This window comes from Schistocerca gregaria, chromosome 2 (assembly GCF_023897955.1).
Source record: "Schistocerca gregaria isolate iqSchGreg1 chromosome 2, iqSchGreg1.2, whole genome shotgun sequence".
Taxonomy (NCBI): domain Eukaryota; kingdom Metazoa; phylum Arthropoda; class Insecta; order Orthoptera; family Acrididae; genus Schistocerca; species Schistocerca gregaria.
The window spans coordinates 678,823,477-678,840,261 of NC_064921.1; the positions used below are offsets into that span (position 1 = coordinate 678,823,477).

The 16,785-nt window shown below is 39.8% G+C and overlaps 1 protein-coding gene across 2 annotated transcripts in view; it reads right to left on the bottom strand.

Annotated features, from left to right (window-relative positions):
- Positions 1 to 16,785, bottom strand: part of LOC126334746 (GPI inositol-deacylase-like) — a 158,286-nt gene that overhangs the window by 115,007 nt on the left and 26,494 nt on the right. For both annotated transcript variants that reach the window (XM_049997307.1, XM_049997308.1), the window contains exons 3-4: positions 10,698 to 10,921; positions 50 to 322 (exon numbers count right to left, since the gene is read on the bottom strand). In XM_049997307.1, coding sequence (XP_049853264.1) covers positions 50 to 322; positions 10,698 to 10,921 — 497 coding nt within the window. The remainder of the gene's footprint in view (positions 1 to 49; positions 323 to 10,697; positions 10,922 to 16,785) is intronic.

Consider the following 16,785-nt stretch of genomic DNA (forward strand, 5'->3'; position numbering starts at 1 on the left):
CTCTAAAGCAGATTGGAAACAAACAAGACAAGTGTAAACAGTAACTTACCAGAATGTTGATGTCAGCAGAGGAACTAATTGTAAGGGCTGACTGAACCATAACATCACGATGTCCTCCACCCAGCGAAACAAAAGTGACATTCTTCAACTGATCACTCCTGTGTGCTCCCCAAAATACATTGGTTTTACCAAAGTATGAAGATAAATGCCAGTCAACAGAGAGGACAGGAGATACATGTGGTGTTGCTAATGTCACTATCACTTTTACAAGTGATGTATTGAAATCAGGCAACATGAATAAGCCTCTTGCCACTACACCACCCTAAAAATACATTACAGTGAAAAACATTAACAAGTTGCTGAAAGTTCTGATTAATTTACACACTAATAAGCTACATAAAATTATTAAATATTATTATATTTATTAATTATTTAGCTACAAATATGCAAAGAAACAATTGTATATGCAGAGTAATAAATAAGAACAGGAACTGATAAATACACTGGTGTGCAAAACTTAAGCATGAAAGTAACTTTCACATGATTGTCACTGCCAAGTAACATATCTCAATGAAACTTGAACCATACATAAAGGAACTGCTCCTTTGTAGCACAGAAGGCAATTCACAGAAATACGCAATGAGATGAACAGAAAAGATATTTTTATTAAAAGACAATAATTTCACTTAAGTCATTGCAATTTATGGTGGACATTAGGAATGGCGCGACATGGTTCTAAACAGTTTGTTTGTTCACTACAGCAAAGCATGCTCTACAACATGCTTTTCTGGTAGCCACAAGGTTGTTAAGGAGTTTTCCAGTCTTTCACCAACACACTTAGCTTTTGGATGGTTGTTGATGCATTTAGATGAGCTAATAGAACTTCCCAATGCATCCTACACATGCTCGATGGGATTTATGTTGGGGGAGTCAGCAAGCCAGTTCATTTGCCAAATACGCCCACCTGCACTGTTTGAGGTAATTGCACACTACAATCCACAAAAATAAAGTCGGGGCTGAATTCATCCCTGAAAAGACACACATGGGGATGAGTATGGTGTCACAAAAAGATTTGGAGATCAGTATGCACATGCAACATTATGCCTCCTTGCACCATAACATCTGGGCTACAAAAACAATCATAGGTGCATTACATGTTTCACCTCTCACCATATGAGAGTACATCCAAAATCACTATCATGAGTGAGAATCTATTCTCATCCAAGACGAGCATACAACCCCACACATCATTGGTCCCGTTCCTATGCTCTTGACACCATCACAAACTGTGTTGATGATGTGCGGGTGTCAATGAGACACAACATATGAGTCACCAGGCAATGCAGCAGCCGTGGCACTGTGGAGCATGAGATGGTGTGTCTTGCTGTTAAATGTGATTATAATTGCACCCACTGTTTCACATAGGTCCCTTCTTGCGTACTGCACAATGTAGCTGTCTTCCACTGCTGTCATTGACAATGGTCGACCACCTCCTTTCCTCCAGGCAGCAGTGTATGTGATTCAGAACACTTCCCAGGTGTGTGAAATAATGCTGCAGGAAACAACAAAACCCTGATCTATGGTCATCACACTTCATCCTCCTCCTAGTTTCTCAATGACTCTTCCCTGTAGAAGACATCCAAGTATCATCTCCAGACCATTCTGTAATGAAGAACAACGCTACAGTGTAGCGCAACTGCTTGCTGATTGACACACACAGTCTTCTTTTCCCATTCCTTCAACTACTCATGTTGGTGGGCTAGCCCCCCTTGTGCTATAGTCATGCTGACCTCACACCATGAGACATCCAGCTTTCTGTGCACAAATGGGTGATCTCCAGCAATATGCTGCCACACTTTCATTCATTTGCACCATGTTGTTAATATGTTAAGTTATTTCATCCATTTCGTCCATAAGTGTTGCAGAGCTTTGTATGTTTAATTTCATCAGGTCATTTGAATAGATATGCCAGAGAAATAGTACTATGTATATCAGAGAAAACAAATCTTGAATATTACATGGAAGTAACATGTGGAAATATAATTTCAAGTATTTTTTTAAATTAAAGATAACAATTTGGGCTCTACAATTCCCATGTTGTAAATAATGAGTATCACAATACAGAAAAATTGTGATATCCATGATACTTAATGGCTTCCAATGTTGTCACATCTGTAGTTCTCTGGAGTAGCCTTCAATTATGCACTCTGACAAGTAGTATTCAATTCATATTATTCATGCAAACTTGACCTGACCATTACAACGGAAGTGAGAAAATACATCTTTGGTTTGCAATCAATGGCCTGCCTGTAACAATGCTCAAACGTTGTGCCACAACTTGAGATGAAGCTCTGTTTAAAATTGCAATTAAGATGAGGTTGGTCTTATCTCATGATGATGTTGCACCTTATGGACAACTTAAAGGATTATGGCTCAATTATATATTTTCTATCAGTTTTTCCAGAAATTTCTGTAACACTATTATGGAAGATACAACAAATCATATTTATGACAGTCTTGCACTTGCTCCATCTGAATGCTAATTCTGTGAAATGGCAATATTTGACGTCAATAAAGCATTTTTACCTCCCATACAATGTTTAACACTGGCAAACAACAGCATAAATACAGACCCCTATTGTGCATATGAGGCACTGAGCAGTGGACAGGAAGATCGAAAACACTTATGAGGTTTCAGACACTCTCCTCATTCAGAGATGATTAGTACAACAGCTACATTGTCCCAATTTACTAATGTTCAACTGGGCACACTGAGCTGCAGCACAGCACACTGAAAACATGTTTTTGAGCACTTACAAAGTAATTACAGAGGTGAACTACCTGCCTCGGCACAGAGTGCTTTTATTTATACATAAACAAAATTTTCTAATAAATTCCAATATCCCATAAACAAACAAATCCCAAAGCCTTCCAGAAATTACGAATCTTATACTCTGTTTCGATTGTTTCAAAATTTTAATACAATTTTCTTGCTGACTCTTAGCATTGTTATTTTGAAAAGCAGGCATGTATGTGACAATGAAAGAGTTGCACTATGTGGACCTGCTAGTATAGCTCAATATACTACATGTTAGCTTGTGAGATGGGGTGGGAGGTGGGGAGAGGGGGTTGAGCCAAACCCTGATCAAATCCACAAGCCAAATTAATGAGCTTTAGCTGGCCAGCATAAGTGAGGTTTTTAAGCAGTTTTCCAAACTTGAACCAAATACTGATCTTGTTCTGTACCTTCATCTCAGAAACACAATATTTAACTTAAAATATGAGCAACTCAAGAACAAGGTGTATGTGATTCACAAACAGAAAATTACATTGACAAGAAAGGAATCTATTTTCAAAATTAAAGTTATTTTTTAAAACTGATACATCTGGTAATTTCCAAGTTCCTAGTATTACGGGACTCAGCAGCAAGAGACAGATTATGAAAAAAAAAACAAAGTATTCAATACATGCTACTGGACAATGAGAGCTCATCATAAAGAAAAGTTTTGTCGAACGACCTCAAACATTTGTTACAGAACTGTTCATGTTCTCAAAATAAGGTATGAGCTAACAGACAGAACAAGCAATACTCAGATTTTTTCATGATGATGATATTTGCAGAGAAGTACCTTAACTGTCAATCAAAAAATCCAAGGTAACTTTATCTAATATTTTTATTTGTGGTACTGACAGGTAGCTCACCTTAAATATACATAATGGTAGTGCATAAAAAGATGGAAACTTAACAGTATAAACAGTATCAGTCAAGTACATTTATCAAATTTGTTGTAGCACCTACATGCTGCATGTTGTGACACTGGAGAGAGAATAATAAGACAGAAACATTTTCATCAAGCCACCCATTTGGAGTGTTCAGAGAACTTTTTAAATGCGCATCAGCAACATGGATCAATAGCAAACTGAAGAAAATAAGGTAAGACTATACAGCTGATAAAAGATGGAAGAAATATGGTGATTGAAACAAGACTGTAGAAGAGAGGAAGGTGCAATATGTTGTGGTCTGTGCCACAACCCTTACCACAGGTAGCAATGAGGACTGCATATGCACCAGCTAAGCTAGGACAACAGATTTCTGGTGGCCCTCCACAGACATCGCCAGTAACAAGGGACTACATTCCACATCACTTGTCACATGCAGCCAACCATGCAAAGAAGTGGGGAGCCAAGAGTTGCTGAGAGGAATTCCAACATAAGTCTTTGAGTGGATCTGCAACCAACCATAGCAGCTCCGACCACGTGGTGCATTGGACCGAAGAGAGACAATCTTTGCCTGTGTTTGTAACAGGAGACAGATTGCACTGTGAAACTGGACATTGTCCGAAAGGATTGTTATGAGCTTGCATAATACATAGGACTTGAAGTAGAATATTTAAGTCCTTGAAATAAAGTATGTCTTTGGAACATTATACTTCTTTCATTTCAGCAGCTATATTTTTTAGATGATGTGCCTGATGTGAAGTTGGGAGTAGCACTGCAATGACACTGGCATCAACAGCATCTTGAAAAATTAGACGAATCAGACTGGTTATTTTACAGTTTTGATGGAATATGTTATAGAATACTGAACTAAAACCAAAGTACAATGAAAACATGATGCAGCCATAAAAAAAGAAAAAGGCCACTCTCTTTGAATGCCATCTTGACATTATAACTCATTATTAGCAAATAAAAGGAAAGAGCAATGAAGTGCACATGTGCTGAGCTGGAAAATGTTTTATGTGCATGCACATTCCCCCTCCCTCTCATCACTACAATTATTACATGCAGATTATGTTATCAATCCTTGGAAGTGCATGTAAAATGCATCTGCAGGTGACCTGCAATACTGCCATTTTATACGAGTCAAGTGTACACTTGTGTTATGAATACGATTTTACGGCTGTGCCAATTTGATACAGGACATGTCTTCCCTCACTGTGAATTTTGTCACTATAGGTGAAATTACGTGTTTTTCAGAATATGGAAGATGGGCTGAGTATAATATACTTGATAACTAAGCTTGTGGCTGGTTTACAGAATGTACAGTCATATTTTGACAGGCCCTACTTCCCACTTCCAACCAAATAATTATTGTAATAGATTCTGTTAATTGTTCTACAATTTTGGCAGAGCTGCACAAAAAAATCAAGTGGCAGTAAGTTTTATAGCTGATGAGGGGAAATCAACATAGCCCATTGAATTATGGAGTTCTGCCTCGGATTGTGCCACATAAGTCATACAAGGTAGTACTCATGATAAGGGCTGGCTGGCTGACTCATCAATTATTATAATGTTTAGGTTCAGACTAAATATTTAGATCTTTTAATTTTTTATTACTTTATGATACATTGCTTGATGTATTTTGACAAAGCCAACTGCATGATAAATGTGCTGAATGGTTAATAAATAAACATACAGGAACATATAGATCATCTGGTTACATGTGTTTCATCAATTAGGTCATACAAAAGAACATGACTTGAATACAGGGAGGTTTTTTTTTTTTTTTTTTACAAAAATACTCATTCAAATTAAAATGTTGCTGGAGTGCTGAATGTGTTGTTGTTATTGTTGTGGACCTCAGTCCTGAGACTGGTTTGATGCAGCTCTCCATGCTCCCCTATCCTGTGCAAGTTTCTTCATCTCCCAGAACCTACTGCAACCTACATCCTTCTGAATCTGCCTACTGTATTCATCTCTTGGCCTCCCTCTACGATTTTTACCCTCCAACCTGCCCTCCAATGCTAAATTTGTGATCCCTTGATGCCTCAGAACATGCCCTACCAACCGGTCCCTTCTTCTCGTCAAGCTCTCCCCAATTCTATTCAATACCTCCTCATTAATTATGTGATCTACCCATCTAATCTTCAGCATTCTTCTGTAGCACCACATTTCAAAAGCTTCTATTCTACACTCCTGGAAATGGAAAAAAGAACACATTGACACCGGTGTGTCAGACCCACCATACTTGCTCCGGACACTGCGAGAGGGCTGTACAAGCAATGATCACACGCACGGCACAGCGGACACACCAGGAACCGCGGTGTTGGCCGTCGAATGGCGCTAGCTGCGCAGCATTTGTGCACCGCCGCCGTCAGTGTCAGCCACTTTGCAGTGGCATACGGAGCTCCATCGCAGTCTTTAACACTGGTAGCATGCCGCGACAGCGTGGACGTGAACCGTATGTGCAGTTGACGGACTTTGAGCGAGGGCGTATAGTGGGCATGCGGGAGGCCGGGTGGACGTACCGCCAAATTGCTCAACACGCGGGGCGTGAGGTCTCCACAGTACATCGATGTTGTCGCCAGTGGTCGGCGGAAGGTGCACGTGCCCGTCGACCTGGGACCGGACCGCAGCGACGCACGAACACACTCCAAGACCGTAGGATCCTACGCAGTGCCGTAGGGGACCGCATCGCCACTTCCCAGCAAATTAGGGACACTGTTGCTCCTGGGGTATCGGCGAGGACCATTCGCAACCGTCTCCATGAAGCTGGGCTACGGTCCCGCACACCGTTAGGCCGTCTTCCGCTCACGCCCCAACATCGTGCAGCCCGCTTCCAGTGGTGTCGCGACAGGCGTGAATGGAGGGATGAATGGAGACGTGTCATCTTCAGCGATGAGAGTCGCTTCTGCCTTGGTGCCAATGATGGTCGTATGCGTGTTTGGCGCCGTGCAGGTGAGCACCACAATCAGGACTGCATACGACCGAGGCACACAGGGCCAACACCCAGCATCATGGTGTGGGGAGTGATCTCCTACACTGGCCGTACACCTCTGGTGATCGTCGAGGGGACACTGAATAGTGCACGGTACATCCAAACCATCATCGAACCCATTGTTCTACCATTCCTAGACCGGCAAGGGAACTTGCTGTTCCAACAGGACAATGCACGTCCGCATGTATCCCGTGCCACCCAACATGCTCTAGAAGGTGTAAGTCAACTACCCTGGCCAGCAAGATCTCCGGATCTGTCCCCCATTGAGCATGTTTGGGACTGGATGAAGCGTCGTCTCACGCGGTCTGCACGTCCAGCACGAACGCTGGTCCAACTGAGGCGCCAGGTGGAAATGGCATGGCAAGCCGTTCCACAGGACTACATCCAGCATCTCTACGATCGTCTCCATGGGAGAATAGCAGCCTGCATTGCTGCGAAAGGTGGATATAGACTGTACTAGTGCCGACATTGTGCATGCTCTGTTGCCTGTGTCTATGTGCCTGTGGTTCTGTCAGTGTGATCATGTGATGTATCTGATCCCAGGAATGTGTCAATAAAGTTTCCCCTTCCTGGGACAATGAATTCACGGTGTTCTTATTTCAATTTCCAGGAGTGTATTCCTATCCAAACTATTTATCGTCTATGATTCACTTCCATACATGGCTACACTCCATACAAATACTTTCAGAAACGACTTCCTAACACTTATATCTATACTTGATGTTAACAAATTTCTGTTCTTCAGAAACGCTTTCCTTGCCATTGCCAGTCTACATTTTATATCTTCTCTATTTCGACCATCGTCAGTTTTTTTGCTCCCCAAATATCAAAACTCCTTTACTACTTTAAGTGTCTCATTTCCTAATCTAATTCCCTCAGCATCACCCGACTTAATTCGACTACAATCCATTATCCTCGTTTTGCTTTTGTTGATGTTCATCTTATATCCTCCTTTCAAGACACTGTCCATTCCGTTCAACTGCTCTTCCAAGTCCTTTGCCGTCTCTGACAGAATTACAATGTCTTTGGCAAACCTCAAAGTTTATAATTTCTTCTCCATGGATTTTAATACCTACTCTGAATTTTTCTTTTGTTTCCTTTACTGCTTGCTTAATATACAGATTGAATAACATTGGGGAGAGGCTACAACCCTGTCTCACTCCCTTCCCAACCACTGCTTCCCTTTCATGCCCCTCGACTCTTATAACTGCCATCTGGTTTCTGTACAAATGGTAAATAGCCTTTCGCTCCCTGTATTTTACCCCTGCCACCTTTAGAATTTGAAAGAGAGTATTCCAGTCAACATTGTCAAAAGCTTTCTCTAAATCTACAAATGCTAGAAACGTAGGTTTGCCTTTCCTCAATCTTTCTTCTAAGATAAGTCGTACGGTCAGTACTGCCTCACGTGTTCCAACATTTCTACGGAATCCAAACTGATCTTCCCCGAGGTCGGCTTCTACCAGTTTTTCCATTCGTCTGTAAAGAATTCGCATTAGTATTTTGCAGCTGTGACTTTTTAAACTGATAGTTTGGTAATTTTCACATCTGTCAACACCTGCTTTCTTTGAGATTGGAATTATTATATTCTTCTTGAAGTCTGAGGGTACTTTGCCTGTCTCATACATCTTGCTCACCAGATGGTAGAGTTTTGTCAGGACTGGCTATCCCGAGGCCGTCAGTAGTCCTAATGGAATGTTGTCTACTCCCGGGGCCTTGTTTCGGCTCAGGTCTTTCAGTGCTCTGTCAAACTCTTCACGCAGTATCGTATCTCCCATTTCATCTTCATCTACATTCTCTTCCATTTCTATAATATTGTCCTCTAGTGCACCGCCCTTGTATAGACCCTCTATATACTCCTTCCACCTTTCTGCTTTCCCTTCTTTGGTTAGGACTGGGTTTCCATCTGAGCTCTTGATATTCATACACGTGGTTCTCTTCTCTCCAAAGGTCTCTTTAATTTTCCTGTAGGCAGTATCTATCTTACCCCTAGTGATATAAGCTTCTACATCCTTACATTTGTCCTCTAGCCATCCCTGCTTAGCCATTTTGTACTTCCCGTCAATCTCGTTTTTGAGACATTTGTATTCCTTTTTGCCTGCTTCATTTACTGCGTTTTTATGTTTCCTCCTTTCATCAATTAAAGTCAATATTTCTCTGTTACCCAAGGATTTCTACTAGCCCTCATCTTTTTACCTAATTGATCCTCTGCTGCCCTCACTACTTCATCCCTCAGAGCTACCCATTCTTCTTCTACTGTACTTCTATCCCCCACTGCTGTCAATTGTTTCCTTATGCTCTCCCTGAAACTCTGTACAACCTCTGGTTTAGTCAGTTTGTCTAGGTCCCATCTCCTTATATTCCCACCTTTTTGCAGTTTCTTCAATTTTAATCTGCAGTTCATAACCAATAGATTGTGGACAGAGTCCACATCTGCCCCTGGAAATGTCTTACAATTTAAAACCTGGTTCCTAAATCTCTGTCTTACCATTATATAATCTATCTGATACCTTTTAGTATCTCCAGGATTCTTCCATGTATACAACCTTCTTTTATGATTCTTGAACTAAGTGTTAGCTATGATTAAGTTATGCTCTGTGCAAAATTCTAACAGACGGCTTCCTCTTGCATTTCTTACCCCCAATCCATATTCACCTACTATGTTTCCTTCTCTCCCTTTTCCTACACTCGAATTCCAGTCACCCATGACTATTAAATTTTTGTCTCCATTCACTATCTGAATAATTTCTTTTATCTCATCATACATTTCATCAATTTGTGAATGTATGTGTGCACTATAATATGCAGTAATGAGGTTATCAGTTCTTCCTTTCAACTTTCTTTCTGCGACTTATAATATAATGTTTCATCTTTAGCTCTATGCCATACAGGACTATTGTTGATGCAAGTAGTAGTATGCTTTCATGGTAATTATACACAGGTTATATTTTGTGGAACTATTCCAAAACATTCAGACCAATAGGGGAGGGGGGGGGGGGGGTGGAAGAAAAAAATTTATTTCCATATATTTGTTAAAACGCCTCTGAAGTTACGAAACAGTTGTGAAAAGAAAGGTGCATAATATGCAAATATAATGCTAGGGTATTCAACTAAGAAATATGATCTCGGACAGTTTCTGTACACTGTGCAAAGGTGCTTCACATGTCTACAATGCAATTTTGTGAACATCTTCATGGCAACGCCTTTTCGTTACTTCTATAGAGGCTATTGTTTTCGCCTACACCCATTTGTACTTCCCAGCTGAAAGCTGTCAAGAGTGCTGCAAGGTGTCAGGGATTTCGTTAAGTTGAATCGACTGTAGGAGTGTCTTAGTGGTAAAGAACATCCATGATGCTGCATTTTTTCATGTATCTCAGTGTTTATGACATCATATCTCTTGAACTACGTGACCTACAATGATACTATATTTATGTTGGTACACTCAGCAGAATATGTGAGTAGTGTCAGTGAAATATATTGCAAATAGAGTTACCAGCAAAGAAGTGATAAACTTAAACACTATGCATGTTGCAACACATTTTCACGCATCTCATTATCCATGACATCATAGATTTTGCACTATGATAGGTAGGTCACTCTTACCCCCACAACAACTGTTGCTTCATGGTAAGGGATACATGTACAAAGCTTGGTTGAAACTGGCCCAATGGTTTACACACACACACACACACACACACACACACACACACACACACACACAGATGATTCAAAATCGATTATGTAAATAACAAATAAAAATCTAATTTTTTGTGAGTGAATTTTATTTTGACCTTACATATACTATGGTAGTGCATTCCAATTAAGGATCCATCAGCTCATGATGGCTCAAACAAATATAATACAAGTCTCTTTATTAATAGAAAAAGAAACAACCTTTTCAAACAGAATTAATAGAAGGAAATAACTGCTACACAAAAACAACTTATCTTGTAATGAAGAAAAATCCATAATGTGTGCTTACCATTGAATGTCCAACAAGTGCAACAGAATTTGGTTTTGACGGACTCCTCTCGTATAATGAAAGAATTCTCTTAATACTGATATGAAGAAATTCTGTTTGCTCTTGAAGGACCCCTCCAAACAATGCTGAATATTCTTCATTGAAATCCAATGAGAAATAATCAAAATGAAACCTTGAATGTGAGGAAATAGCTTTCCTGAGACTGACAGATGCCAATGAACGGACTGCAGGTGGGAAAAATAGTTATTAATAGACAGTACAGATACTCAACAATAGTTACATATATTTAGCCACATATTAGCAGAAATTGGAAGTGATCACAATTCAAAACAATTGTAAATCATTACAAGTACACAAGACAAGTCTACACTCACTACGGTGAAGTATGTTTTTTGTAGCACATCTAATTTTCAAAGTTATTCTGAAAGCTTCCTTTGAAAGGTATGGTCAACATCAAAATATTAAAGGCACAATGAACAAAACACATAAACACACACACAGAATTACTAGCTTTCGCAACCGATGGTTGCTTCTTCAGGAAGGAGAGGGAAAGACGAAAGGATGTGGGTTTTAAGGGAGAGGGTAAGGAGTCATTCCAATCCCGTGAGCAGAAAGACTTCCCTTAGGGGGAAAAAAAAAGGATAGGTGTACGCGCGCACGCACGCACGCACACGCACACACACACACACACACACACACACACACACACACACACACACACACACACACACACACACACACACACACACAAGCAGCAAGACCTGCTTGTGTCTTGCGTCTTTCCCTCTCCTTCCTGAAGAAGCAACCATCGGTTGCGAAAGCTAGTAATTCTGTGTGTGTGTTTGTGTGTTTTGTTCATTGTGCCTGTCTGCCGGCGCTTTCCCGCTTGGTAAGTCTTGGAATCTTTGTTTTTAATATATTTTTCCCATGTGGAAGTTTCTTTCTATTTTATTTACACCATCAAAATATTAAAGATTAGAGATGTATTGAATCTCAGTATTTCTTATCTGAAATGCATCCTCTTCCTCTCTCAATAAAAAAACTTACAGACAGGTAACATAATAAAAAGCCATTACTGCATATGCATTTCAAGTCAAATATCATTAGTGTATAGCTTGTCAGTAAAGTAATGGTGTGTTTTTCATATTTTAGAGTAACCTTCAAATGGTGTACATGATTTGTACTAAACACATACAAATTTTCCCATTTTTAAGTGAATTTAAATAACATTTTTCAAATATGTTTGAATAACTTAATGGAAATGCAGCCAGCCAATATTTTGACAGGTGTAAACCCTGTTATTTTAAAGGCAAAATTTACTCTCTCTCTCTCTCTCTCTCTCTCTCTCTCTCTCTCTCTCTCTCTCTCTCTCTGACACTATCATCATCACCACAACCAAAGATGATCGACATCAAGTTATCGATAGTGCAAATTAATATGGTTACTTGCTAATTTAATTTCAACTGCTTCCTTACTAACATTATCCCAATAGATAAAAGTGCATGCCTGAGTCTCTGTGTTGTTATATTCCATGAAATCACTGGAGCCAAGACAATATTCTGTAACATTAGATTTGTTCAGATGTTGTAAGCGCAAATGATGCTTATGCCAAGTACACCGATCCTCCATGGTCCTGATAATGTGACCAATATATGATGTGCCTCAACTGCAAGGAATACAATACACAAAACCAAGACTATCCTTTATGGAAATTAATAGGATCCTTATCTCAGATGGTGGTCAAAAAACATATTTCACATGTTTCCACAAAATACTATCAACCACATTGAAAATGCTCCCAGCAGAAGTCAAACAGGTCATAGACTTTGGTACCACCTTGGTATTATCACCACTCATCCGATGCCTGGTTGCTTGACAGCTTAATGCTCATCTGTCTTTCACTGCAACTATCCTGACAAAAGGAGGATGGGCTAACTCAGCTGACAAGCTCTCAGGGTTATAGATGATGTGGATCCTGTGAACCAAGGTACGAAGTACCCCTTCATACTCAGCTGAATGGTGGCAGCTATCACAACTATCAGCCTGTATCTGCAAGTCAGTGTTAGTAGCATTCCTATAAAATGCATGTCCCACCATACTATCACCATGCAGCAATCCTTTTCCTCCCCCACCATGAAATGAATATTCTGGTGTATTGAATCCAGGTGTTATAAAGAGTTGTTCAAATTCTCACTGCTATGGGGCCAACTGTCCACTGGGTGAGTGATTGTAATACTGAGGCGGCACCAAAGTCCACGGCCTCTTCGTCTTAAGCAGGGAGCATATCCAACAGGATTAGTCATCTTTTGTGGAAATATGTGAAATGTGTTTTTCGATCATCATCTAAGATTAGGGTCTTTTTAGGTTTCTGTAAAGCAGTCGTCCTCAAAGTGGTGATGCAGGACGGGGGGATGCGAGCCCCTTATGGAGGGGATGGGGTACAATGAGTAATAGCGAGGCTGCCCAGCTTTCATTGAAATACTTATATTTCAAATTATGTAATAAATAAGTCTTTTGGTAAATTAATATTGTTACCATCAGTTTCTCATTTACATGAACCAAGTTAGAAAGCTCCTGATTACAAGAATAGATTGTCACTCATAGCCATTGTGATGGTCCTCTACTTCAGCCAGGCTTCCAGAGTCAGTTCAAAGATAATGTGTCAGCTAAAAGTTGAATTCTAATAACTGTTCACTGAAAATAGCTTACCAGATTTAAAATAGTCATTGCCATGGATAAGAGGTTGATTTGCAATGGTAACAGGAGATTCCATGCAAGTGATTCCTCAAGTGTCTCTTCTCCTTTGAAAATATGCAATTCTAATAAGGAAAAATATTTTACTTTCATCGAAGTACATTCTTCTTTCACATGCCTCTTCCTCTGTTCCTATCAACAGCAATATTAGTTCTAAATGCAAAACTAAAGTACGTAAACTCAAGTTGATTGCCTGATATTAAGCTTTACCAGAATTCTTTTTGAATAATAAGGGATGACCACAATGTGTTCCTTGTCAGGAGATTTTAGTCAACAATAATTTCAATCCTATGAAACTAAAGTCACTTTTTCCCAAAGCTGTCAAAATTTGCAAAATCATGCACGAAAAAAGGTTAGCAAGCGTCTAAAGTCAATAACACTCTCAGATGATAATGATGCAATAGCCATTCACATAAAAAATTAATCACTACCATGTTTTCAGGATAACCTAAAATTTGCCCTGCAACTTGATGACATTACTCACATTGGAAATCTTTTCCAGCTTCTGGGTTTGTACACTACTGCTATGGAAATGCAGTGCAATGCACATGCCTATTTTGTAAAGTTATGGAAGGAAGGACTACAGATGAAGATATTATCTTTCTTGTTAATTCATTTTTTGTTGACAACAACCATTCATGGACAAACTGTGTTGATTGACTATATGATTAAAAGCATCCGGACACCTTAAAAAATATACATTCTTGATATTGAGTGCACTGTGCTGCCACCTACTGCCAGGTACTCCATATCAGCGACCTTGTAGTCGTTAGACATCATGAGAAAGGAGAATGCGGAACTCACGGACTTCGAACGTGATCAGGTGATCGGGTGTCACTTGTGCCATACATCTGTACATGAGATTTCCACACTCCTGAACATCCTTAGGCCTGCTATTTCTGATGTGATAGTGAAGTGGAAATGCAACGGGACACACACAGCACAAAAGCATATAGGCCGACCTCATCTGTTTACTGAAGGGACTGCCGACAGTTGAAGAGGGGCGTAATGTGTAATAGGCCGACATTTATTGAGACCATCACAAAGGAATGAACTCCAAACTGCATAAGGATCCACTGCAAGTACTATGACAGTTGGGCAGGAGGTGAGAAAACTTGTATTTCATGGTCGAGCAGCTGCTCATAAGTTACACATCATGCCAGTAAATGCCAAACGATGCCTCGCTTAGTGTAAGGAGTGTAAACATTGGACGATTGAACAGTGGAAAAATGTTGTGTGGTGTGACAAATGAGGGCACACAATGTGGTGATCCAATGGCAGGGTGTGGGTATGGCGAATGCTTGGTGCATGTCATCTGCCAGAGTGTGCAGCGCCAACAGTAAAATTTGGAGGCGGTGGTGTTACGGTGTGGTTGTTTTTTTTTTTTTCATGGAGAGGGCTTGCACCCCTTGTTTTGTATGGCACTATCACTGCACATGCCTACATTGATATTTTATGCACGTTCTTGTTTCCCACTGTTGAAGAACAATTCGGGGAAGGTGACTGCATCTTTCAACACGATCTAGCACCTGTTCATAATGCACGGCCTGTGGAATGGTTACACGACAATAACGTCCCTGTAATGGACTGGCCTGCACAGGGTCCTGACCTGAATCCTATAGAACACTTTTGGGATGTTTTGGAACACTGACTTCGTGCCAGGCCTCACCGACTGATATCGACACCCCTCCTCAGTGCAGCACTCTATGAAGAATGGGCTGCCATTCCCCAAGAAACCTTTCAGCACTTGATTGAACACATGCCTGCAAGAGTGGAAGCTGGCATCAAGGCCACCATACTGAATTCCAGCATTACCGATGGAGGACGGCCAAGAACCTGTAAGTCATTTTCAGCCATGTGTCCGGATACTTTTGATCACATAGCGTATCTGTACAAATGGGCACCAGCATTTACTGGAACTAAAAAGGGGTTCATGGCAAGAGTGTGTGCTGTTTCTCCTTGTGTAAAATTCACATGTTGCATGATACACATGGAAGCATTGGCTTGTAAGGCAGTATAACCAGAAGTCAGTAATATGCTGAACGATGCAGTCTGTGCTGTAAACTGTGTGAAAGCACAAGCTATAAACAGTATGCTGTTTTCCATTCTTTGGGAAGAGACAGGTTCTACTGATGATCTGCTTGTATTGAACATGGAGATACAGCGGTTGTCTTGTGGTGAAGTTCTTTGTTGCATTGTAAAGCTGAAGGATGAACTTAGTCTTTTTGTACTGAACAGCTGAATGAACCTAACGTATCACTTAAAGGCTGACATGATAATATCTTTCTAATTAAACAAATACTTGCATTTAATAGAAAACTTGGACTTTGTAAAACCCAGGTGGAAGAGGATAACTGCAAGACATTTTCTTGTCTAAATGATTTCGTAAAGGAAAAATGAGTTGGATGTAATTAAAATTAGTAGAACTGATGTAATAAATCTCAAAAACCTTTGCCAACAATTGAAGAATAAATTTCCAGTACCTTTATCCAAGCATGACTGGATCCATAATCTGTTCGATATGAACACAAGAGGCTACTTGCCAACAGTAGATCAGGAGCAGTTCATAGAACTCTCAAGTGACAGAACATTTTGAAATGAATTTTAATCAAAGTCTCTTGAATTCCTTGGGTGCAAACTTGGAATGAATAATCCAATTTAGCAAGAAGGGCAGTTATTACCTTTCGCAACAACTTACTGGTATGAGTCAACATTTCTTGCAACGGCATTAATCAAGACGAAACATCAGTATACACCTTAGCTCGAATTGCATGTGTGAGCTGCTGTTTAAAAGATCCAACCAAGACTGGATCTGCTTTCTTCACAAATTCAGGCACACACATCACACTAAATGTGCAAACATCATAAAATTTCCAAATCTTGAACATTGTGCATTTTTAATCTTGTTTATTTCCTTTTTGGATGATCAGTTTGAATATAATGGTTTTTAAACTGGCATTTAAATGTTGTCTATTGTTCTATCATCATTTGTACCCCCTGATGTTACAAATATTAAAACATTCTGATTGATTTAAAAGCAATATAGATGGAAACAATTTAACTTTAATTGACCAGATTGTGAACTAATTCACAATAAAAATACATAGTGAAATATATGTAATAGCACACACAGCCATGGTTATTTTTAAACATTTGTAATTGTTAACTTTCACCACCTTTGAATAATACAAATGTGTGATAATTAATAAAAATATTTAACTCTGATGTGCTTGAAGGACGATGTTGTTGTTGTTGTTGTTGTTGTTGTTGTAACTGACAGTTGTAATAATTAGACAGATGTAAATAGATATCACGGGTCATTTTTGGGCCGAGA